The sequence below is a fragment of the Mytilus californianus genome, unplaced genomic scaffold (genome assembly GCF_021869535.1).
Source record: "Mytilus californianus isolate M0D057914Y unplaced genomic scaffold, xbMytCali1.0.p SCAF_7, whole genome shotgun sequence".
NCBI lineage: Eukaryota > Metazoa > Mollusca > Bivalvia > Mytilida > Mytilidae > Mytilus > Mytilus californianus.
This window is the reverse complement of record NW_026262723.1, coordinates 97,674,538-97,701,774: the sequence shown is the minus strand read 5'-3', so window position 1 is coordinate 97,701,774 and position 27,237 is coordinate 97,674,538. Positions and strand designations below refer to the sequence as shown.

General features: G+C 33.3%; 1 protein-coding gene and 1 long non-coding RNA gene across 2 annotated transcripts in view; one reads left to right on the top strand and one right to left on the bottom strand.

Annotated features, from left to right (window-relative positions):
- LOC127708810 (piwi-like protein 1) overlaps positions 1 to 27,237 on the bottom strand; it is an 85,371-nt gene that overhangs the window by 6,841 nt on the left and 51,293 nt on the right. Inside the window, exons 14-19 of the mRNA XM_052213946.1 lie at positions 25,548 to 25,850; positions 13,648 to 13,743; positions 12,527 to 12,643; positions 10,707 to 10,901; positions 9,944 to 10,132; positions 9,137 to 9,204 (exon numbers count right to left, since the gene is read on the bottom strand). Coding sequence (XP_052069906.1) covers positions 9,137 to 9,204; positions 9,944 to 10,132; positions 10,707 to 10,901; positions 12,527 to 12,643; positions 13,648 to 13,743; positions 25,548 to 25,850 — 968 coding nt within the window. The remainder of the gene's footprint in view (positions 1 to 9,136; positions 9,205 to 9,943; positions 10,133 to 10,706; positions 10,902 to 12,526; positions 12,644 to 13,647; positions 13,744 to 25,547; positions 25,851 to 27,237) is intronic.
- Positions 21,885 to 26,520, top strand: LOC127708830 (uncharacterized). Its single transcript, XR_007985400.1, has 2 exons — positions 21,885 to 22,023; positions 26,261 to 26,520. It is a non-coding gene; the product is annotated as an uncharacterized LOC127708830 (long non-coding RNA).

Sequence of the window (27,237 nt, the reverse complement as noted above, 5' to 3'; positions counted from 1 at the left end):
TGGGGGTGATTTTTTTTCTGTCCAAAATTAAACTTAGTTAAATTCTTGGGGTTCTTTGATATGCTGAATCTAAACATGTATTTAGATTTCTGATTTTGGGCCCAGCTTTCAAGTTGGTCCAAATTGGGGTCCAAACTTAAACTTTGTTTGATTTCAACAAAAATTGAATATATGGGGTTCTTTGATATGCTGAATCTAACCATGTATTTAGATTTTTTATTTGTTGGCCACGCTATCAAATTGGTTCATATTGAGGTCAAAAGGGTCCAAAATTAAACTTTGTTTGATTTCATCAAAAATTGAATTCTTTGGATTCTTTGATATGCTGAATCTAACCATGTATTTAGATTTTGAAAATTGGACCATAATAGGTAAATAAAAAAAAATTAAGTTCTTAGACCACATTCATTTTGTGTCAGAAACCTATGCTGTGTCAAATATTTAATCACAATCCAAATTCAGAGCTGTATCAAGCTTTAATGTTGTGTCCATACTTGCCCCAACTGTTCAGGGTTCGACCTATGTGGTCGTATCAAGCTGCGCCCAGCGGAACATTTTATTATTTTTATTTTTGATGTTTTAACTGGCTTCCCTCTTTCTTATATATATTTTTTTAAATTCCTTCCAGAAGCATCGCTGCACTATATGGAGGCAAGAACTCAAACAAAATAACCCACAGAAATACAAAGAATATTTAGAAAGGCAAAAGAATATTCAAAAATTAATAGACAAAAACTGAAATCAATTAGAATGAATAGGAACAGAACACCAGAAGAAGAGCAAATGAACAAAAATTACTTGGAAAACCAAAGATTAAGGCAAGCTAAACACAGACAAAGGAAGAAGGAAGCTAACCCAACATCACCAATAAAAGTGAAGATTGGACAAAACAAAAATGCTCATCCTACACAAAAAAAACCAGCAACCAGAAAAAATGTTAAGACAAAGAGAGAGAAATGGAGAATGGCAAAGGCTAAATGTAGGGCAAACATATCTAACTATAAAAGAAGATGGATTAAGGAAAAAGATAAAGAGTCGTAAAAAACAAACGAAAGATGAAGAGAAAAACTATCAAAAGAAAAATAAGCAATCGCCTGAAAACATACAAATAACCAAAAGCAGTGGGAAAACATATAAAACAAAGCAGTCCTTGTGGAATAAGGCATCTTCAGTGCGACAAAAACTGCCAACTACACCAAGAAAGTTTGCGGATGTTATAACACATATCATTAAAAACACAACACCAAGAAAGAAAGATGCCATTTACGAAGAACTGAGGATTCTTAAAGAAAAAAAATATGCAAGCATATTTATTCGTCGAAATAAAGCATTTGCTAAAGACATCTTAGATAGAAATACACTCAGATCTTTGAAAAGTTATGATAGAAAAAACATTGTCAGAAAAGCATTGAAGAACCTGAAAATAAAACCCAGGAAAATAAGAAGAGATAAAGTACCCAAGACAGTAGAAAACTTAGTATCGTCATTCTACCTTAGAACAGCCAGAGTTCTCCCACAAAAGCGATATGCAACAAAATATGGGCCAGGATATTCTCTTCAAATGACCTTGATAGCTGCTTTTAAACTTTTTAAAGAAGAAAACCCTACTATTAATTTGGGATTTTCAAAATTTGTTTCATTAAAGCCAAAATGTGTGAGACTATTAAACAAAACTCAATGGAATGTTTGTGTTTGTCCAACATGCTTTAATATCAAATACAAGCTGTCATGTCTAAACAGAGCTTTTCCTAATAACAAAAGTCCAAGAAATGAAAAAGAGCTTGTCAAATTTTTAATGTGTAGAAAACCAGATGCGATGAGATTCCACCACAGTAACTGTGTATATGGTATTTGTGAAAAGTGTAGTTCACACGGGAAAACAATTGTGCAACATTATCATGTCTTAAGTCAAGGTCAGTTAAGAAATCTGTCCTGGAACCACTGGGAGAGAAAAATGGGATTTGATGGTAAGATAAGAAAGTGTTTGGTAAAAAAAGAAGGAAATGTACAACAATGTCTAGAGGAATTGCAGGAAGATGTCGACAAACCAACACAAGGTACATCCCTTGTTAAACATGTTTTTATTGCTGATTGGCAACAGTTCCAGTTTAACAAAATAAAAGAAAATCTTCCTAAAGATAAAGTGTTAATGGTAATGGACTTCGGAAAAAATAGGCTGGTGAGATATCAAGATGAAATCAAATCAGCATATTTTGCTGCCGCTCAGATAACACTACATCCCATAGTTTTATTTTATCATTCAAGATATGTACCAGAATTGATTGTAAGACATTCATTAGTGTTTCTTAGTGATGATATTACACACGATTCAAATGCAGTGGAGTATTTTAAAACCAAATCTCTAGAATTTTTAGAAAAAAAGTCTGTTCCCTACAAGGAATTTATCATTTTTTCTGATGGCTGTGCCGGACAATATAAAAGTAGACACACCTTTGCAGAATTAGCACAATCAAATGTTGAAATACAGCGTCATTTCTTTGGAAGTGAACATGGAAAAAGTGAATGCGATGGAGAGGTTGCCTCTGTAAATAAATCTGTGGACTCAGCTGTAATAGGAAGACAAGCAATAATAACAAATGCTACAGACATGTATCGTTGGTGCTGTGAGCATATTGTTTTGGATGAACCAGGATCAAAGAGAAATTTTTTTCTTATTGAAAAAAACATTATTGACCATTCTAAAAAAGCAGAAACTGTTGATCCAGTTAAAGGAATAAGACAAATTCATCAGGTTAATAATGTTCCTCAGAAACTAGGTGAACTATATAAAAAAACAGTGTCCTGTTTCTGTGAATACTGTATAGACAGAGACTATACAAGATGTCTAAATTCTGATTATACTGATATTCAATCAATAAAGATCCGAAATGAAGTCAGAGAATCAAAGAGGAAGACAATTATGCAGGGAACTAAGAACAATGAAAAAAAAGAAAATGCAAAAGATAAGATTGAGAATCTTCATAAGAAAGTTGGTCCACAACATGCACAAGAAAAGAAAACTGCAATTAGAAAAAATAAGAAAACAGTATCCTCAAAGCCCAAGGTACCTGTAGTAGAACAGTGCAAAAAGGAGAAAACGAAGCCGATGGCAGCAGAACAACAATTAAATGAAACACCAACAACTGAGCACACAGTATTAGACAGAAAACAATACTTTAGTTTAAAGCTTCATGAGCTGCAAAGATGTAAAGACTATGAAAGCTTACAAGCATTTTGCACACATTTGAATGAAGAATTCAAACAAATAAAAATATTAATAAATGAAGATATCAACATAGTGTCAAATAATTTAGTAGTTGACAAGGATGCATCGAATTTGTTCCCAAAAAAAAGACTACAGCGAACAAAGTTCGTGAATTATTTGCCAGTGGTGGTATATGGGGATGGCAATTGTCTCCCTCGTAGTATTAGCACACTAATCTTCGGAAATGAAGACCATTATATGGAAGTGAGAACTAGAATAACTGTTGAGATGTGCATTAATGCAGAATTATATTTGAAAAATGAAACTCTGCTTCAGGGAAATAGTTTCCCCAACAAGGATGCCTCTTGTCTACTGAATACATATATAATGTTTTTAGAGCAATACTGTAAATTCAGAAATTATTGCGTGCGTTTATTATTGCGATTTTGTCATTTTAGACTAAAATGCGATTTCAATTTTTGCGATATTGAGAAAAATCCTGTTTAATTTATATAAAAAATTTCAAAATGCGAGTTTAAATTATTGCGATTATAACCATGTCGCATTTTTCGCAATAATAAAAACATCGCAATAATTTCTGAATTTACAGTATACACCTGGAGATAGACTCACTCGAAATGTAATCAGAAGACTTTATGAAGAAGAAGTGATGAACTCCTGTAAAAATGGTTCATGGATGGGAATTTGGGAACTCCTTGCAGTGTCATCGGTTTTGAATTGTGAGTTACTGTCAGTTTATCCAGACGTACAAACTGATGTTGTTCCTCAAACTGTACTCCACAGGCGGATTCTTCCACTGAAAGAACAGCATGGTATATGTTCTTCCTCAGCTGCTGTTATGTGGTCATCAACAAGACATGATGGATTCATCAACCATTTTGTGCCACTTTTACCTCTACATAGACGAGGACCTGAATCACTCAGTCCAGAACTCTTAATGAGCTTTGAGGATTCTGATACAAGTTTTAATGAAGATGACAGCTTTATAAAAACTTTTCTTGAAAATGAAATATTTATGAACATTAATAAGAGTGATATTGATGTCATGTCTGAAGTTTTATGTGACCAAGCAGACATAGCTGATGGAAAGTATGATGTAAACCCTGGTGTAACAGAAGTCATCTCTGATGAGATTAATGTAGAGATCCATTATGACCCAGAGCAGTCAGAAATGCAGTCTGTTGCAGAACTATCAGAAGTCCCTTATTATGAAGAGCACTCTGTATTGGAGTGGTAAACACAGGGGTTATGGAACAATCACAAGTCAGGTCACATGTTATGGAGCAGTCAGAAGTCAAGTCTGGTGCTATAGAACAGTCAGATGTCAAGTCTCATGAGTTGGAGCAGTCAGCAATCAAGTCAAATATTATGCAGCAGTCAGAAGTCAAGTCTGTTGGTATGGAGCAGTCAGAAGTCAAGTCTTATGGTATGGAGCAGTCAGAAGTCCAGTCTGGTGTTATAGAACGGTCAGAAGTCAAGACTGATGGGATGGAGCAGTCGGAAGTCAAGTCTAATGGTATTGAGCAGTCAGAAGTTAAGTCTGATGGTATGGAGCAGTCAGAAGTAAAGTCTAATGGTATTGAGCAGTCAGAAGTCCAGTCTAATGGTATGGAGCAGTCAGAAGTAAAGTCTAATGGTATTGAGCAGTCAGAAGTCCAGTCTAATGGTATGGAGCAGTCAGAAGTCAAGTCTTATGGTAAGGAGCAGTCAGAAGTAAAGTCTAATGGTATTGAGCAGTCAGAAGTCAAGTCTGATGGTATGGGGCAGTCAGAAGTCAATTCTGATGTTAGAGAAAAGTCAGAAGTTCAGTCTGATGGTATGGGGCAGTCAGAAGTAAAGTCTAATGGTATTGAGCAGTCAGAAGTCAAGTCTTATGGTATGGAGCAGTCAGAAGTAAAGTCTAATGGTATTGAGCAGTCAGAAGTCAAGTCTGATGGTATGGGGCAGTCAGAAGTCAATTCTGATGTTATAGAAAAGTCAGAAGTTCAGTCTGGTGGTATGGAGCAGTCAGAAGTCAAGTCAGATGGTATGGGGCAGTCAGAAGTCAAGTCAGATGGTATTGAGCAGTCAGAAGTCAAGTCAGATGGTATTGAGCAGTCAGAAGTCAAGTCTGATGGTATGGGGCAGTCAGAAGTCAATTCTGATGTTATAGAAAAGTCAGAAGTTCAGTCTGGTGGTATGGAGCAGTCAGAAGTCAAGTCAGATGGTATGAGGCAGTTAGAAGTAAAGTCTGATGTTACAGAAGGGTCAGAAGTCAAGTCTTATTGTATGGAGCAGCCACCATTCGAGTCCAGTGTAACAGAGAAATCAAGGTACTTGAATTGTAAATGTTCTAGTCAAAGTGTTTTTGTTATAACTACTAGGCGAAATAACAATGATAAAATTAAGGGATACTTTTGTAACCTTAAAGATTATGATCTACAAGAGTCTTGTTTTAAAATAAAATGTGTACATTTATTATTTGTGTTTCAAAGATTTACATTAATTACTTGTAGTTCAAAGTTTTAACTTCAAATCTAAACAAATATAGCCAAATCCAGACAAGGTAATGAGCTTTGGATAAGGGAAAAATTTATAACAGCTAATTTATATATATTACATTATTTCAGTAATTTATTTCTTATCTAAAAAGGGAAAGACTATAGAGTTTTATGATTTATGATTTATTAATGCTATTTAAAACAGACCTTTTAAAACTGGTGATTACCTGGCTGTCAGTTTTGGAAATGATGTATATCCAGCAGTTGTAAGTTACCAAGTTCATCAAATTGTTTATATTGATGTTATTTTTTTCTTTCCAGATTTTTCAAACTTTATTTAACCAGACTTAGATTTCTCTGAAAAAATGTGAAAACCATTGTTACAGTTTTTTTAGTAACTTTTGGCAAACAAATATTAAGTTATTTAACTTTTTCGGTTGTTTTCCTGTTAGAATCTAGAAATTGGGTTACCGGTATGGTATTAACTTAAGAAATTTAGTTCTTACTCTCATTAAAAAAATAAGATACTTGGAAAATCTTTAAATGCTTTTCAATTTTCAAAGTTTCAGTGTCTTAACGTGGTTCTAATTTGGAAAGACTTAGTATTTCAAAACTCTTTTAAGATTTTCCAGTCATCATTTTTATCTAAAAAAACGGACTATTATTTTGAAGTCTAGGTCAGGTTATGTTTGGTTTTGTGTTATTGCCGGAGTCAGCATTGACAGTTGTTAAGTTTTGTGGTTAGGACAATGTTTGGTCTTTTAGGTGCTTGACCATCTTTATTCCTTAAAGGTTTTTTTAACTTTACTGCTAGGTCAAGATATACATACATTTGTATCAACAGTTTTTATCAATACTTCTTTTAAATTAAGATAGTTATGTAATTGTTTCATGCACTGAAACCTAGTTAATTATACCTCATGACACAATTTATTCTGTGATCTAATTTATCATGGTACAATTAAAAATGATTTAAAACAAAACTTTTTTAACAGCGTTCAGTTTTGATTTTATCTATTGAGAAGTCACTTGTCATAATTTGCAAAATTTTGTTTCAGGTGTCTGAATGGCCATGGATTATTTACTATAGAAGTTACAACAGAGGATGGAAGGAGGGCACATTGAAGTATACCATAGCAGCCTGTGATGTTATAAGAAAATTAAAACCGCCTAATATAGTAATGAAGGGGCGCTCATTACTATATATATTTGAAGGTAATATTCTTTTTCCTTTTCGAAGAGCTTCATACCACATCTTCTATTTTTATAATAACAACTTAGTTCATTATTTGCCAAAATTAGTCCAGTTCTCAAATTGGCATAAAAGTCATTGCTCAGAGACAAAATTACCAAATGGTAAACATACATTTGATTTTCAGGGGTATCTTAGCATAATCTCGGGTAATCATTAAAAGAAGATGGTAACTTGAACTATTCTAGCTACAATTAATGATGACAACATATCTTTAATTACCATATATACTGAAAGCATTCGGCAAAAAACTATGTCTTGATTGAAGTAAGTTTGAAGGCAGTACAATACATTTTAAATATATTAGTAATATTTTTAATTTATTTTCTTTCAGATGAAGTCCTTCAGAACTAACACCTCCAGAACTAACAGAGACGATACATTTTTCAAACATTAAAATATTTTTAAGCTTCTAGGCAGTATTTTAGACTTTTGAATGCAAATGCATCATGAATTAAATGGGCAAAGCAATTAAGGTGTTCTGAAGACTACATAAGACTTTCTTTACTACAATCCATGATGAAAGTCATTGAGGCATTGGTCACTATGGTATTTCCATCTTCACTGCGAATTGATTTGAAATTGTTCATTCTTCTGTTGTTTGATGTTTCTTGCCAGACATTACATGGGCATTTTGGCTTGTGTTTCATAAATAATCCATATCCCCCTTTCTGTTTTGAGTGCCAAAGGTTGCAGGTTCAATCCCCAGCCAGATAAAATAAGACATTAAAATTGGTCTTTGCTGCTTCTCATCCAAGCCGACAGCATTTAGGAGTAAAAGCAAAGGTCAGCTTACAGAGGCAACAGAGTCTGTATAATGTGTCTTTGTGGAAAATCCTGTTGAGCGTGTCAGTCTAGTACAAAGCAGAGATCATATTACATCAACTTGTTCTCGCCCTGATGTGCACGTACTAGGTTGACACTGGACGTTAAACAATAATTAATCCATTCATCCATAAAATCTGGTGTGTCAGTCTGGTACAAAGAACAGTTCTTATTGCATTTGGTACTCATATCATATCAACATCTCAGTTCACGACTCTAAAGATATGAACAGATCTAGAAGAATCATTCAGTTACATCTTAAAAAATTTTCGATAAAGATATCATGAATCTTATTTTTCACCTCCTGTAACAATTTTGGCCACATTTAGTGTGACCGATCTAGATAGCAAATTTTCTTAATGTATTACTGAAGAAGATGTTGCTAATGTTACTATTACAAATTGGTTTCTTGTGTATTCATTTGATACAAAGAACACCTGCCAATGACATTCTGTATATTTAGAAATTCTAAACCAGACTGTACATTTTAATTACTCAAAGCATTTATAAAGCACCACTGTGTGCATACATTTCAACTTTTAAAGATGTTGTTGCCAATGTGACATGTCCAAATGTCGCTAACGTTACTCTTTTTTGTCTCCGTCACATTAGCAACAGCCTTAATTCAAAACATGTTTTCTTTCAAGAATCTGGCACAAATTAAACTAGTAAAAAGTAAATATTGGCAACACATGCAACTTTATACTGATTCAATTCTTTTTACTGTGTATTAGATGTCATTTACTTTGAAAAACATAAACTTTTTGTCCCATTTTCCATATGTCACATGTCCATCATCTTAAACATATTTTTTTTTCACTAATATATTAGAAGTAGTAATGTGTAAGATGCTGAATATCTTCCTAAACCCTTTACCTTTCAGAATTTATTTTGGTTTTATTGCTGGTTAAAGGCTTTAAACCAAAATTAATGAAATTTTGGACCAGGGTGCAAAAGGAGAAAATGTGGGTATCCCTGTTTCCTTGGCAACCATTCAATAATCTCTTACACTATTTACTCCTTTTTTGAAGAATTATGACCTACTGATAATAAATTTTCAGAAAATATAACTTTTTTTCATGTAATGGCTTCTTTAATTATTTATCATGAAAGTAGGAGGCAGAACACAATACTGTAAAATCTGCCTTATTCAACATTTTATCATTGCATCCCCAACAAAAAGATACATTTTAATTCTATCAAATAAAACATTCTTCAATACAATGAATAATATACACATAAAAATTTATATCATGAAGAGACTTTACTTTTTCTTATAGGGGCTGTGAGTTAATCAAATATCTAACATAAGAAATTCTATACACTACATGTCTGCCAACATTGCTTACTTACCACTCTCTCCTTGTAATGGTATGATCCACAACAGTTCCAGGTGGTGGGTTTTCTAGATCCCTATTTGTCTGAAATAAATTTTTTTCAATAATGTTAAACAAACCTGATGACAAATAACTTTTTTGTTTCTTTTTTAAACTTTAATCCAGGATTTGACTAGTATTTAATGAGCCAATGACCCACCGAACACTGAAAAAGAGCCAGTCTGAATTATTCTGAATCAAAAAGTTTTCAGTGAAGCTTAATTTTAATACATGAAAATTGTACAAAGTATGAAGTAAATATCTTCTGCAGGTGTGAATAATGGTTTCACAAATGAAATATCTATCATTTTTAGTGTTCGTAGGATTAATATTGGCTATTAGCCTGAATTTTGCTAAATTATGCCACAAAATGCAGTTTCCAACACACCATGATGTAATGTCTGCATAAAAACATGATTTGTCTTTCTTTTATTTTCTGCTCCCATCAAAACGGATTCAGAATCTGTTGTTGCACCTTACAGTTCAAGTGATTATTGATTTGAACACATTCAGCTAAATCCCTTATTAAGTTGTATGGACTTCTTTGCAGCAATTCGTTTATAGAGACATTCACCAACATGCTTTCAGGGCTACTTACAACCATTACCTCTGATGAGTTTTCAGAAAAAAATAAAGCCCTATACATGTAGGTTTTTTGATATAGCCTTTCAAAAATTTATCCCCATAAGAATATAGCTATTTTTTATGATTTATATTCCAGTTTTTGTATAGAATATCTTTTTATCCCATTGTTGTTGCATAACACAACAAATAAATGTATTACCTTGAGAAAGATTCTAGCATTTATTCTTTTTTGGACTACCACTACAGTCATTGTTGGATTATAATTATCCCCAAACTGCCTAAAGCATTGTTTCAGTTGTTCTACTTCATGACCTCCTACAATACTCAGCTGTCCATCACCAACACCATCTCTGAACACAACTACCTTATCTGGGAATGTGTGGTTAACCTTCAAATATATATACATATTATAAACTACAAGAAAGAAGGAGCCTTGGAGCCTAATAACTTTATATATAATTAAAATATATATATATACATATATATGGAATGTCTAGACAATAGTACTCAAGTTTTCTTAAGAAGTATCGTATTAAAAAAACGATACAGAATACAATTGCAATAAATAAGTAAAGTAAGTGTTTAAAAGTGAACACCATCAAATTTAGGTACAAAAAGAATATCAAATAATATAAAATTTACAAATTCAGAATGTATTTCAGATAAAAAATATCCTTCATCAGTATGAACTTCTTAATGTGGAATGGTCTCTTATTCTTTTCTTTGTTTCTATAATCCTGAAGTTTATACATCATTTAATCCAAATGTTATTTGGTGAAAAGGCAAACTAATATTCTGTAATCTTGAAAGTTCTTCAAATTGAGTATAAAAAAAAGATGAGAGGAAAATTTGAAAATTTGAATCATCTAAAAAGGACTGTTAAATATAGACAAATAGCAACCTAACAGTACCATTTGGCTTTGGCCACATAGACTAACCATCTAAATTAAACTTTAACATACCTCATGGTACTTTCTTATTGCTGATGTCATACATATCTTCAGGCCATCAATAAGTTCTTGTCCTGGTAGCTGGAAACAAACTCTGCTGTACCACCTTGTACATTCTTTGTTTGTACTAGACACAAATCCAGCAATAGATCTTTTACCCCTCGTAGCATCATGATATACATCTATTCCAATCACCATCAAGTTACTCTAGAAAATTGATTATATTCACATTTCAATATATTACTAAACAGGCCTAAAAACACTCATATCATTTCTACTAATGTTTTAATTCAAACATAAAAGTTGAAATGGGGCTAATGTTAAAGAACTGTTCACGGAATGGTAATTTCATGTTTTAAATTGAGAATGTCCACCAAGGTAACTGTGTCGCACATCTTGATCTTTATGCATCTTCAGCAAAGGCCACTCTCCAACATTAAGCCTAGAATATAATTCATGACTAAAATCTCTTTTTTGTTGATCTTGTATTGCTAATCATTTTTTATAATCGTCAGTTTCTCTCTATGCTTTTTATCTAGTTTTTTACATAAAAATAGGTAATAACTCCTATAAGGAGTCAACTTAAATTTCTGCAATGTTGACTCATTTGTAGATCTCGTCTTGCTCATCACTTTTGCTGTTTGCATCTTTTCTTTATTTACTATAGTTTTGTCCAAATATGCAAGAAACTGTTCAAAAATCATCATTAAAGGGCAATAACTCATACGAAAAGTCAACTAACAATTTCTGCTATCTTGACAAGTTTGTAGATCTTGTTCTGTTGATCATTTTTTCTGTTTATAGTTTTTGTATTTCTACTTTATTTTTGTCAAAGGGAAAAAACTAGTAAAAATCGTGGTCTAAGGCCAAAAATTCCAATAATAAACAGCTGCGCCATGAGCGCATGATACGCCCGTTGCTTTTTTAAAGAATAAAGTTCAATAACTTCTCAACGTCATATCAGAAATTTATGAAAAACTAAAGGGAGGTTAGCTTAATAGATATAAACCAGTCAGCAAAGTTTCATGAAAACTGCTCAAAGCACTTTGAAGATATTGTCCGAAAACTGGAAAATCACCCTCTTTTTTATGAATAAAATTCCATAACTAGGAAACATAAAATATAAAATTTATAAAAATCGAAAGGGAGCTTATGTCAATAAATATAAACAATTCACCAAACTTACATGAAATCTATTGAAAGCATTTTTGAGTTATGGTTTGAAAACTGGAAAATCCCCTTCTTTTTAAAGAATAAAACCCCACTACTCGGACACATAAAATCTAAATTTAATAAAAATCGAAAGGGAGCTCATGTCAATAGATATAAACAATTCACCAAAGTTTCTTGCAAATTGGTGAAAGTGTTTTTGAGTTATTATCTGAAAACTGGAAAATCACCCTTTTTTAATGAATAAAACCCCACAACTCGGAAACTTAAAATCTAAAATTTATAAAAAACGAAAGGGAGCTCACATCAATAGATATAAACAATTCACCAAAGTTTCATGCAGATTGGTTACAGCGTTTTTGAGTTACTGTCCGACATGTTGACGACGGACAGACAGACGGACGGACAACAGTATACCATAATACGTCCCGTAAATGGGTGTATAAAAAGGAGTCAACTGATAATTTCCACCATGTTCACAAATTTGTAGATCTCGTCCTGCTGGTCCTTTTTGTTATTTAAAGTTTCTCTTTCTCTATTGTAGCTTTCAAGAAAAGTAAAACACAATAAATTTGTACAATCTTCATTAAGGTGACATTAACTCCTATAAGGTATCTAAATTAGCCTTAACAGTTCTACATCAGCTGAGTAAGATAACCCACCATTGGTATACTTAGAGCCCACAACTCTCCACCCAATTTTACATTAATCTGTAATCCCACTTTCTGTGTAACACTTCTCAACTTCTTTTGGTCCTTGATTGTCTTTGCTATGATCACCTGCAATGATTATTTCTACTTTTACTAACAACATCTTATATATCATAATCTATTGCGTAAAACAGATAAGACTCGTACTATTTAAACCAACACTTTTTTGTTAACCTTGCTTTTATTTCACTGTTCTTAAGTAATTTCAAGTTTACAAAAGTTTGTTACAGTATATTTTTCAGACAAATTTATGATTTCTTGGTTACCTAAACATGCAACAAAAACCAGTGTGTGTCCAGAGAAATTAAAGAACGTGTCTGAGGACACAAATGCCCCGCTCAAGATTTGCAATTTTCCAAGTTAAAAAAAGGGGCATTACTCTATTACTTTAGACACAGCGCCAGTTATTAAAACTTGATCACGAATTTTGATACATGGTTAGAAAATTCACACAGATGGAAGGAAAGTTTTTTTGTAAAGGTCATTACTTGCTTGTCTGTTTCAAAATACAATAGAACAAGAACGTGTCCATAATACATGGATGCACCACTCATTATTTTCTATATTCAGTGGACCGTGAAATTGGGGTCAAAACTCTTAATTTGGCATTAAAATTAGAAAGATCATATCATAGGGAACATGTGTACTAAGTTTAAAGATGATTGGACTTCAACTTCATCAAAAACTACCTTGACCAAAAACTTTAACCTGAAGTGGAACAGACGGAAGGACCTACAAACGAACACAGACCGAAAAACATACTGCCCCTAGGTGGGGCATAAAAATACACATTTTCTCTGAGCTTTCTCTTCCTTTTATGCAGTCAATACACAAGGAAGTTTATCCACATGTCATAGTATACTATTAGAAATAATCCGTACTAACTTGGTATAATAAATAAAGAACTGTTATATAGGTAATAGGTGACTGCTGTGAGCGTAAATATAATTTTTTTTTAAATCCATGCATTTTCATTGCAACTTGAGTTTCAATACACAAATAATGATCATTATGAAAAGTTGTATAACACCATGTTAAATTATTGATTCTATCAAAATCATATAAGAACTAACCTGAGAAGGTACTGGACATTCAACACAACATAGTTTCTTGACTGCTGAATATCTATCATCTCTGGATGTTGGGAAGATTATCACAACCATTTGTACCTGTATATAGAAATCATAGTTTAATCATGTTTAATTAAAACAGTCACATTGTTTCTCTGCATTCAAAAATTTTGTGAATGCCAAGTTTTTCACTATTAAAATCTGAAACAGATTTTTGTGCTAGAAAAGCAATTGTGCTGTTGTCTGAAGTAATCTGCTGGTGAGCAAGAATGTTGTACAATAATGTTATTTCATTTCAATTTAAAGCTTACACTCTAGTAATAGGTGTTCTAGTGATCATAGATAGCAATATTCTCAAAAAGTAAATGCTAAAACTGTCAAAATCCAACTTGATCTGTACTCTTTTGTTAATAAACTTTGTGTTAAAATATATTGAAAATAAATGTGGATAGTGTCCACATGTGGACACAGATGATGCCCCCGCTTACATATCATATAGTTATAAAGGGACATAACTGAAGAACGGTAAAAGTGACGCTACCCAAATTTGAACTTGATCTGAGTTTTGTGGTAATAAGCATTGTGTGTTAGTCTCATAACATTTGGTTGAGGCTAACTTAAGTAGAGAACAGAAACAAAAAATTCAGCAATTTTTCTATTTCTAAACACGCATAACTCTAGAATGGTTGTGTACAAGTTTTATAACATTTGGTTGAGACAAACTAAAGTTAGAGGACAGAAACGAAAAATTCAGCAATTTTTATGTTTATAAATGGACATAACTCAAGAATGGTAAAAGTGTCGCCACCAAATTTCGTACCGTACTTAATCTGTATTATGTAGTAATAAGCATTGTGTTTTAGTTTCATAACATTTGGTTGAGGCAAACTAAAGTTAGAAAACGGAAACAAAAAAAATTGTACTTGATCTTAGTTTTGTGGTAATGAATATTGTGTATAGGTTTCATAATGTTTGGTTTGGGCAAACTTAAGTTACAGAATGGAAACTAAAAATTTTGCAATCTTTCGATTTATAAAGGGGCATAACTCAATAATGGTTAAAGTGACACTACCCAAATTCAACTTGATCTGTGTTTTATCAGTGGAAGTCAAAATTAAACATTGCATTGTATAAAGCATTGATTGTAGTTGATTCAACTGTAATCATGGACAAAGGAAGATAATTCCAATTTAAATAAAATGCTTCGCTGGGCGCAGCTTGATACGACCGCAGAGGTCGAACCCTGAACAGTTGGGGCAAGTATGGACACAACATTTAAGCTTGATACAGCTCTGAATTTGGATTGTGATTAAATATTTGACACAGCATAGGTTTCTGACACAGAAAGAATGTGGTCTAAGAACTTCAATTTTTTTAATTTACCTATTATGGTCCAATGTCCAAAATCAAAATACATGGTTAGATTCAGCATATCAAAGAACCCCATATATTCAATTTTTGTTGAAATCAAACAAAGTTTAATTTTGGACCCCAACTTGGACAAACTTGAAAACTGGTCCCATAATCAAAAATCTAAACACATGTTTAGATTCAGCATATCAAAGTACCCCAAGAATTCAATTTTTGTTAAAATCAAACTAAGTTTAATTTTGGACCCTTTGGACCTTAATGTAGACCAATTTAAAAAACGGGACGCAAAATTAAAAATCTAAAAACACGGTTAGATTTGGCATATCAAAGAATCCCAATAATTCAATTTTTGATGAAATCAAACAAAGTTTAATTTTGGACCCTTTTGACCTCAATATGAACCAATTTGATAGCGGGCCCACAAAATAAAAAATCTAAATACATGGTAAGATTCAGCATATCAAAGAATCCCATATATTCAATTTTTGTTGAAATCAAACAAAGTTTAATTTTGGACCCCAATTTGGACCAACTTGAAAACTGGGCCAAAAATCTAAAATCTAAATACATGTTTAGATTCAGCATATCAAAGAACCCCATATATTCAATTTTTGTTGAAATCAAACAAAGTTTAATTTGGACCCCAACTTGGACCAACTTGAAAACTGGTCCCATAATCAAAAATCTAAACACATGTTTAGATTCAGCATATCAAAGAACCCCAAGAATTCAATTTTTGTTAAAATCAAACTAAGTTTAATTTTGGACCCTTTGGACCTTAATGTAGACCAATTTAAAAAACGGGACCCAAAATTAAAAATCTAAATACACGGTTAGATTTGGCATATCAAAGAACCCCAATAATTAAATTTTTGATGAAATCAAACAAACTTTAATTTTGGACCCCAATTTGGACCAACTTGAAAACTGGGCCAAAAATCTAAAATCTAAATACATGTTTAGATTCAGCATATCAAAGAACCCCATATATTCAATTTTTGTTGAAATCAAACAAAGTTTAATTTTGGACCCCAACTTGGACCAACTTGAAAACTGGGCCCATAATCAAAAATCTAAACACATGTTTAGATTCAGCATATCAAAGAACCCCAAGAATTCAATTTTTGTTAAAATCAAACTAAGTTTAATTTTGGACCCTTTGGACCTTAATGTAGACCAATTTAAAAACGGGACCCAAAATTAAAAATCTAAATACACGGTTAGATTTGGCATATCAAAGAACCCCAATAATTCAATTTTTGATGAAATCAAACAAAGTTTAATTTTGGACCCTTTTGACCTCAATATGAACCAATTTGATAGCGGGTCCACAAATAAAAAATCTAAATACATGGTTAGATTCAGCATATCAAAGAACCCCAAGAATTCAATTTTTGATGAAATCAAACAAAGTTTTATTTTGGACCCTTTTGACCTCAATGTGGACAAAGTTGATAACGGGGCCCAAAAATCAAAAATCTAAATACATGGTTAGATTCAGCATATCAAAGAACCCCATATATTCAATTTTTGTTGAAATCAAACAAAGTTTAATTTTGGACCCCGATTTGGACCAACTTGAAAACTGGGCCCATAATCAAAAATCTAAATACATGTTTAGATTCAGCATATCAAAGAACCCTAAAAATTCAATTTTTGTTCAAATCAAACTAAGTTTAATTTTGGACCCTTTTGACCTTAATGTAGACCAATTTGAAAACGGAACCAAAAATTAAGAATCTAAATACACGGTTAGATTCGGCATATCAAAGAACCCCAATAATTCAATTTTTGATGAAATCAAACAAAGTTAAATTTTGGACCCTTTGGACCTCAGTGTGGACCAATTTAAAAACGGGGCCCAAAATCCAAAAACTTAATACACGGTTAGATTCAGCATATTAAAGAACCCCAAGAATTCAAGAATAAAACCCCATTGAAATTGATCAAGAAATAAGCAATTTATACGAAGTATCTTCTTTTGCACAATACTGTGCAATTGAATATTTCTTGCTATTGTGCAATACTGTACAATTGACAATTTCTTGCTATTGCGCAATATTGTGCTATTGGATATTTCTTGCTATTGCGCAATACTGTGCAATTGAAGATTTCTTGCTATTGCGCAATACTGTGTAATTGAAGATTTCTTGCAATTGTGCAATACTGTGCAATTGAAAATTTCTTGCTATTGCACAATACTTATTATATAATAATTTACACATCCTGTTTGGTGTGTATCTCCTACCATATCATTATTATTTGCTTTTAAATATTAATCAGAAATAACCAACTTAAAATGGAAAATTTTAAAAGAAAAAAAAAGGAAAAAAAGAAAAAAAAAGAAAAAAAAAAATCCCCCCCCCCAAAATTTTTTGAACCCCCTTATGATTCATCACCCCCAAACTCAATCCCAGCCTTCCCTTTGTGGTATGGTACCTTGCAGTACAATTTCAGAGAGATCCATACACTTGAACACCAGTTATTGTCTGGAAACTAGAAAAATGCTTATTTTTGGCCCCTTTTTGGCCCCTATTCCTAAACGTTTCGGGCAATTACCCACAAACTCAATTCCAGCTTTCCCTTTGTGATATGGAACCTTGTAGTACAATTTCAGAAATATCCAAACACTTACACACAAGTTATTGTCATGAAACTAGAAAAATGCTTGTTTTTTGCCCCTTTTTTGGCCCCTAATTCCTAAAATTTTGAGGCAATTACCCCCAAAATCAATTACAGCCTCCCTTTGTGATATGGAACCTTGTGGTACAATGTCAGAGAGATCCATACACTTACACACAAGTTATTGTCTGGAAGTTACAAAAATGCTTATTTTTGGCCCCTTTTTGGCCCATAATTCCTTAACTGTTGGTACCATAACCCCCAAAATCAATCCCAACCTTCCTTTCGTGGTATTGAACCTTATGGTAAAATTTCATGGAGATCCATTCACTTAAACTAAAGTTAGAGTGCGAAAACCAATGTGTCTTCGGACGACGCCGGACGACGCCAGACGACGACGACGACGACGACGACGACGACGACGACGACGCCAACGTCATACCAATATACGACCAAAAAATTTTCAATTTTTGCGGTCGTATAAAAATAACTTGATATTTAGAAGAAAATAAAAAATTTTGCAATTTTTCCATTTATAAAGGGACAAAACTCTAGAACCGTTAAAGTGACGCCACGAAAATTCAAATTTGTTCTGTGTTTTGTGGTAATAAGCATTGTGTATAAGTTTCATAACATTTGGTTGAGGCAAACTTAAGTTAGAGAACGGAAACTAAAAATTTTGCAATTTTTCCATTTATAAAGGGGCATAACTCTAGAACGGTTAAAGTGACGCCACCAAAATTCAAACTTGATCTGTGTTTTGTGGTAATAAGCATTGTGTATAAGTTTCATAACATTTGGTTGAGGCAAACTCAAGTTAGAGAACGGAAACCAATTTTGGGACGTATGTACGTACGTACAGACGGACAAGGGTAAAACTAAATGCCACCAACGCTACGGCGGGGGCATAAAAACCAACTTTCAAGTGATACATCTCCTAAAAACAAATCACATGAAGGTAACTGCCAAAGCTGTCAAAATTGAACTTGACCTGTATTCTACTGTTCATGACTAATGTTAAATTCTGAAAAGATTTTGTCCAACAACACTTTAATTATTATCTGGAAACCTAAAAATACCTACCGTTAAAAGGCTTGTATAGTCCGCGGTTTTATTCTCAAAAATTGACCCTGACAGCAGGGGTGCGGACTATAGAGTACAACAAGAAATGATTGTAACAGGATGCTGTTACGAAGTCTCCCAAACGAAGCTCCCATAATTCGTAATTCACAGGGTCGCCTGACATTGGGCAACATCCAGTGAAAATTGGTTTGGTCCAGTAAAGTTATATGCATTAGTGATGCCTGGGGACTAACCTTGTATATCATTCAAATCATCTTGGCATGACAAACCAGAATATATATGGTTTAGGGGTGGGGATCTCAACCATTTACAAGATACTAGAACATTGGGGGTGGGGAGGAACCCCTGGGGACTGGCCCTATACGTCATTCAAATGTTCATTACATGACGAACAGGAATATATATGGTTTAGGGGAGGGGATCTCAATCATTTACAAGATACTAGAACATTGGGGGTGGGGGGAACCCCTGGGGACTGACTGTATACGTCATTCAAATGTTCGAGACATGACAAATAGGAATATATATGGTTTAGGGGTGGGGATCTCAACCATTTACAAGATATTAGAACTTTCTCAAATGGCAGGGGGTCGGGATGACCCCTGGGGACTAACCCTGTATATCATTCAAACCATCTTAGCATGACAAACCAGAATATATATGGTTTAGGGGTGGGGATCTTGACCACTTACAAGGTATTAGAACTTTCTTAAATGGCAGGGGGTGGGGGTGACCCCTGGGGACAAACCCTGTATTTCATTTAATGGGCTTTATCATTTAGAACATTTTCAATTAAAAAGATTGTGTCTATCACAAACGGTTTTCAATTTTTAATCATTTGAAAATTTTAAAAAATAAAATCCCATAGGGTTCTATAGTAAAACCCTCTTTTCTTTTTGCCCCTCAAAGTACCCCTTTATAAACCCCATTGCACAAACAAAACCCTGATTGCACCACAAGACATGTTAGTCTAACATATTGTGAAACCCTAAGTTAATCTGACAAGCGGTTTTGGAGAACAGGTGCGGACAAGTTCAAATTTAAAAGTGGCGGAAGAAGAAGAAGAAGAATAATAATAACAAGTAATCCTGTGTTAGGATGCTAACACAAAAGTCGCCAAAACAGCCCCCAACCATTGTTCTGCTGTTTCCATGGTAACGGCAGCCATTTTGAAATTTCAAAGTCGGATATAACATCTACACGTGACAGGTCACAGTACTTACAAGTTTCATAAAAATTGGACCAATTTTCAAATTTAGGCATTCGTGTTTCCATGGTTAAGGTGGCCATTTTGGAAATTCCAAAGTCAAATGTCACATCTACATAAGACAGTCAACATTTGTGTAAAGTTTCATTAAGTTTAAAGCATTTTGAATTTTTTGACATTTTTGCAGTTTCCATGGTAACGGCAGCCATTTTGAAAATTCCAAAGTCGGATGGCACATCTACACATGACAGGTCACATTACTGTCAAGTTTCATAAAGATTGGACCAAATCTAGATTTTTCGCATTTTTGTTGTTTCCATGGCAACGGCGGCCATTTTGGATATTCCAAAGTCAAATTCCAAATCTACATACACTCGTTAACATCTCTGTAAAATTTCATTAAATTTGAAGCATTTTAAAAAATTTTCACATTTTTGCAGTTTCCATGGTAACGGCGGCCTTTTTAAAAATTCCAAAGTCGAATTACAGCTACATATGGTGCTACCTGTAATAATCTATCATTATATAACATAAAAAGTACATAGGAATAATTCAACACTATCACTTGACTAATCACATGACTATTGTTCTAGAATGTCACCCTTTCCCCCATTGACACTAAGCGGCAGCCATCTCAAAAATTTTAAACAGTGAATGCACATATATGCATGGCAATACATATCTCTGTTAATTTTCAGAACATTTGAAGCCTTAAGACATTTTCACATTGTTGCTGTTTCCATGGCAATGGCAGCCATTTTGGAAATTTGAAAGTCAAAAGTTTCATCAACACTTGCCAGATAACATTATTGTCAAGTTTCATTAAGTTTGGAGCATTTTAAAATTTTTGACATTTTTGCAGTTTCCATGGCAACAGTGGCCATTTTGGAAATTCCAAAGTCAAAAGTCTCATCTATACCTGCCAAGTAACAATCATATTAAGTTTCATAAAGTTTGGAGCATTTTGAAATTTTAAAAATTTTTGACATCTTTGCTGGTTTCCATGGTAACAGAGACCATTCCCAAAATTTAATGACAGATGCCACATTGGTACATTGGAGGGAACATACCATCAAAGTTTCAATAGATTTGACCTACCATTTTAAGAGAGGAAATGCTACTTTAAGGTTTTTGGAGCATTTTGACCTTATTTGCATTATTTCCATGGTAACGGCAGCCATTTTGGAAATTCCAGAGCCAAATTCCACATCAACCAATGTTGCTCATCGTTACTGTGAAGTTTCATTAAGTTTGGAACATTCTGATATTTTTGAAATTTTTGATTTAGTTTCCATGGCAACATAGTAGTTCCGGTGATTGCTAAAATCATCCAATACCAGTATATAGTGGGCACCTACATTGTATTAAAATTTGATGATTTTAAGTTAAAGCATACCCAAATAATTCACCAAACCCTAAAATTTTATTTTTTCACCTTTTTTCGGTTTCCATGGTAACGGCAGCCATATTTTAGTTCCAAAGTTCCACTGCAACGCAAAAGTTGGTGTTCCTTGTTATAGTGACTAATAATTGAGATTGGTTCCATTGGCTCTGAGAAAACGTCCGGACAAAATTAGGTGGAAGTATAATAATAATAATAATAATACAGAAAAAAAAACAGAGGAAAAGCAATACATCACCCGACATTGTCGATCGGGTGACATAATAATAATAATAATAAGAAACGGGACAAAAACATAAAGTCCTCAAAACTCTGTTTTGGCGACTTAATAAGAACTGAGCAAAAACAATAAGTCTTCCCAAACTTCGTTTGGGAGACTTAATAAGCAAGAAATAAGAGAGAAAATTTCAATTTCGCGATGTGGTTTGTTTACGTTCCGCCATGTTTGTTATTGACATTGTAGAGGGCGCTCTTGTCATTTTTCAAACCAATAATTTTACCAAATCCATATTAATAAGTTATTTTTATTCAATATCAAATTAATACTGATAAATTTAATAAAATGCTCCGCAGGGCGCAGCTTGATACGATTGCAGAGGTCGAACCCTGAACAGTTGGGGCAAGTATGGACACAACATTCAAGCTTGATACAGCTCTGAATTTGGATTGTGATTAAATATTTGACACAGCATAGGTTTCTGACACAAAATGAATGTGGTCTAAGAACTTAAAAATTTTAAATTGGACATTCACCTATTATGGTCAAATATCCAAAATCTAAATACATGGTTAGATTCAGCATATCAAAGAACCCCAAGAATTCAATTTTTGATGAAATCAAACAAAGTTTAATTTTGGACCCTTTTGACCTCAATGTGGACAAAGTTGATAACGGGGCCCAAAAATCTAAATACATGGTTAGATTCAGCATATCAAAGAACCCCATATATTCAATTTTTGTTGAAATCAAACAAAGTTTAATTTTGGACCCTGATTTGGACCAACTTGAAAACTGGGCCCATAATCAAAAATCTAAATACATGTTTAGATTCAGCATATCAAAGAACCCTAAAAATTCAATTTTTGTTAAAATCAAACTAAGTTTAATTTTGGACCCTTTGGACCTTAATGTAGACCAATTTGAAAACGGAACCAAAAATTAAGAATCTAAATACACGGTTAGATTCGGCATATCAAACAACCCCAATAATTCAATTTTTGATGAAATCAAACAAAGTTAAATTTTGGACCCTTTGGACCTCAATGTGGACCAATTTAAAAATGGGGCCCAAAATCCAAAAACTTAATACACGGTTAGATTCAGCATATTAAAGAACCCCAAGAATTCAAGAATAAAACCCCATTGAAATTGATCAAGAAATAAGCAATTTATACGAAGTATCTTCTTTTGCACAATACTGTGCAATTGAATATTTCTTGCTATTGCGCAATACTGTACAATTGACAATTTCTTGCTATTGCTCAATATTGTGCTATTGGATATTTCTTGCTATTGCGCAATACTGTGCAATTGAAGATTTCTTGCTATTGTGCAATACTGTCCAATTGAAGATTTCTTGCTATTGTGCAATGCAATTGAAAATTTCTTGCTATTGCACAATACTTATTATATAATAATTTACACATCCTGTTTGGTGTGTATCTCCTACCATATCATTATTATTTGCTTTTAAATATAAATCAGAAATAACCAACTTAAAATGGAAAATTTTAAAAGAAAAAAAAAATGAAAAAAAGAAAAAAAAAAGAAAAAAAAAAATCCCCCCCCCCAAATTTTTTGAACCCCCTTATGATTCATCACCCCCAAACTCAATCCCAGCCTTCCCTTTGTGGTATGGTACCTTGCAGTACAATTTCAGAGTGATCCATACACTTGAACACAAGTTATTGTCTGGAAACTAGAAAAATGCTTATTTTTGGCCCCCAATTCCTAAACGTTTCGGGCAATTACCCCAAACTCAATTCCAGCTTTCCCTTTGTGATATGGAACCTTGCAGTACAATTTCAGAAATATCCAAACACTTACACACAAGTTATTGTCATGAAACTAGAAAAATGCTTGTTTTTTGCCCCTTTTTTGGCCCCTAATTCCTAAAATTTTGAGGCAATTACCCCCAAAATCAATTACAGCCTTCCCTTTGTGATATGGAACCTTGTGGTACAATGTCAGAGAGATCCATACACTTACACACAAGTTATTGTCTGGAAGTTACAAAAATGCTTATTTTTGGCCCCTTTTTCGCCCCTAATTCCTTAACTGTTGGTACCATAACCCCCAAAAGCAATCCCAACCTTCCTTTCTTGGTATTGAACCTTATGGTAAAATTTTATGGAGATCCATTCACTTAAACTAAAGTTAGAGTGCGAAAACCAATGTGTCTTCGGACGATGACGACGCCAACGTCATACCAATATACGACCAAAAAATTTTTAATTTTTGCGGTCGTATAAAAATTAAATGCTTCATTACAAAATACTTGTTTCTTTTCAATGCATTGCTAAATATAAACTGGTATCTGCTTGAATGAAATCGTGCAAAAAAAGTAAAAAAAGACAACCGTAAACTACAAAACGTAATCAGTTATTATTCATTCCGTTTTGGTGTTTCCTATTGACAAATATGTTTTGTATTAGCTTAAGACCTTTCAAACATTAATGTGAAAGATATATTAAACACTGTTTTACATAAGGAGGGAACTGTTTTACTTTCAATGTCGTATTATAGTGATATCTATTATGTACGGATTTCGACTCTCACTGGGTTTTTTCATCTTTTACACATGCTTTTCAAACTTCCGGTTTAAACATACACAAGTTTCTAAATTGTTTTTTGTGTGATTTAGACTTATTTTAACCAGCGTGAAGTGTTTTAGAACCATTTACAAACAGTTTCAGCTTCTGTTTGGTGATGGAAAATAGGTTTTTCCAAGAAAATACCGCAAACGACCACACACGATTTAAAATTACCGGAGTTTCATTAGTCCTTTTCTAACAGTTACAAAAAGTTTTTTTACCTGAAATTTCATGGGGAGAAGGGGGGGGGGGGGGGCGGCGGACTATGTACCAGTGCGAACTATACAAGCCCGATTACGGTAATTTTAAGATGCTTTAAGGCTCTTTGAAGGGTAGATGCAACAAACATCAAAATTAAACTTGATCTGTATCTTATGATCCATGATATTGTGTTTAAATTGCAAAATATTTGGTCAAGCAGAACTTTAATTTAGAAACAAAGAGTGACCAATAGACAGGTGAATAGCCAGACATGTTCATCATAGTATACTCCCATCTTATTGAGATGGGGTTTAATCAGATGTGGTTTTACAGCTGCCATTGAGACAATAATCTACTAAAAGTTCAAAGAGCAAGGATTTAAACAACTACAGGTTAACCTTCAACAATGAGTAAAACCAGTACCATAAAGTTACCTATTTCTTTTTAATTGTGTCGAAAAAGAAATTACTTGAAAAAGCTTAAACGAGTAGGGGTGCTAAGAGCCTTATTTGGCCTAGAAAATTGATGTATTAAAAATTCACAGGATTTTGTGTAAAGATGATTGAAATCAGCAAATTTAACAGTATGAGGTCTTAAAAGTTGGTGACAAAGTATAATTAACATTTAGAGATTTAACAGTCTAGGGATAACATAAATTAATTTTTTCTACAAAATTTTTTAAGAAAAATGAAATATTTTGACACATATTTGTTAGGAGGACTACGACTTCCACACATTTTGATGAACAAATCATAGATTTTAGTCAATCTTTGAATGTTTTTTGAACCCTCATGTATTTAGCACATGCTAGTCATACTAAATAATTTACTATCGTTTTTATCTATGAACAACATCTCTCGTGTAATACATGTTTGGCATTTGCATGTGCTGGGGTTGTCTACGACATCAACCATTTGAAGATTGACCAAGTATTTTCCCCCAAAATGAGTAGAAGTGACATCATAACTATACTTCATTCGGGAAATGATAGATCCTTATTTATTCACATTTTTTTACAATCATAAGTTAACCACCTAAAAGCAACTTACAAAGTAGTCAAGTACATAGTGTATAATATATCATGTTTATCAATTGTTTCTAAACAAATTCTTACAATCTATATAGGTAGAGTTGCAAATATGTGATTTGTCCTGTATTATGGTAAACAAATATTACTCTTGATCTAAATACGATTAAACTTACTGTAGGATTTATATTATCTCTTAAAGATTTGATATATGTTTCTGTCCTGTCATCCCTGAGCTCATATCTTGTTGGATTATTGCACTGTATTCCCATTTGAGGACAGCACTTTAACATCATACTGATGTATTCTTGTACTGTACTGGAATCTCTTTTGGTGTATAACACAATCCAGTTACGGAGATCAACAGCTGTTATAACAGTTTTTCTTGTAGCGTCCCTTCCCCAGTCAGCCTGAGGTCCTGCCATGACATGGCCATCCCTGAATATAATTTTCTCTTCCTGCACTTGCCTGCCATCAATCTGTTTCAAATAAATTACAACTTAAACATAGCAAGTTAAAATATCTATCAAACGATTTGATTTTCCCTCAAGGAGACAAAAATGGAAATTAAAATATAACATTTGACTTTTCCTTTTTTACTTAGATAATTTTACTGCATGTATAACAAGCATTAACATGCAGTTGGTAAGAAGACATATGATGCCATTTAATAATGAATTTGACACAACCGGTCTTTTATTTTAGTCATAAATTACATAGGCTTTGTGGAGATAAATCAAATACAAATTCAAATAAAATGCTCCGCAGGGTGCAGCTTGATACCACCGCAGAGGTCGAACCCTGAACAGTTGGGGCAAGTATGGACACAACATTCAAGCTTGATACAGCTCTGAATTTGGATTGTGATTAAATATTTGACACACCATAGGTTTCTGACACAGAATAAATGTGGTCTAAGAACTTAAAAATTTTAAATTGGACATTCACCTATTATGGTCCAATATCCAAAATCTAAATCCATGGTTAGATTCAGCATATCAAAGAACCCCAAGAATTCAATTTTTGATGAAATCAAACAAAGTTTAATTTTGGACCCTTTTGACCTCAATGTGGACAAAGTTGATAACGGGGCCCAAAAATCAAAATACATGGTTAGATTCAGCATATCAAAGAGCCCCATATATTCAATTTTTGTTGAAATCAAACAAAGTTTAATTTTGGACCCTGATTTGGACCAACTTGAAAACTGGGCCCATAATCAAAAATCTAAATACATGTTTAGATTCAGCATATCAAAGAACCCTAAGAATTCAATTTTTGTATGGACACAACATTCAAGCTTGATGCAGCTCTGAATTTGGATTGTGATTAAATATTTGACACAGCATAGGTTTCTGACACAGAATGAACTTAAAAATTTTAAATTGGACATTCACCTATTATGGTCCAATATCCAAAATCTAAATACATGGTTAGATTCAGCATATCAAAGAACCCCAAGAATTCAATTTTTGTTGAAATCAAACAAAGATTAATTTTGGACCCTTTTGACCTCAATGTGGACAAAGTTGATAACGGGGCCCAAAAATCAAAAATCTAAATACATGGTTAGATTCAGCATATCAAAGAACCCCATATATTCAATTTTTGTTGAAATCAAACAAAGTTTAATTTTGGACCCCAATTTGGACCAACTTGAAAACTGGGCCCATAATCAAAAATCTAAATACATGTTTAGATTCAGCATATCAAAGAACCGTAAGAATTCAATTTTTGTTAAAATCAAACTAAGTTTAATTTTGGACCCTTTGGACCTTAATGTAGACCAATTTGAAAACGGAACCAAAAATTAAGAATCTAAATACACGGTTAGATTCGGCATATCAAAGAACCCCAATAATTCAA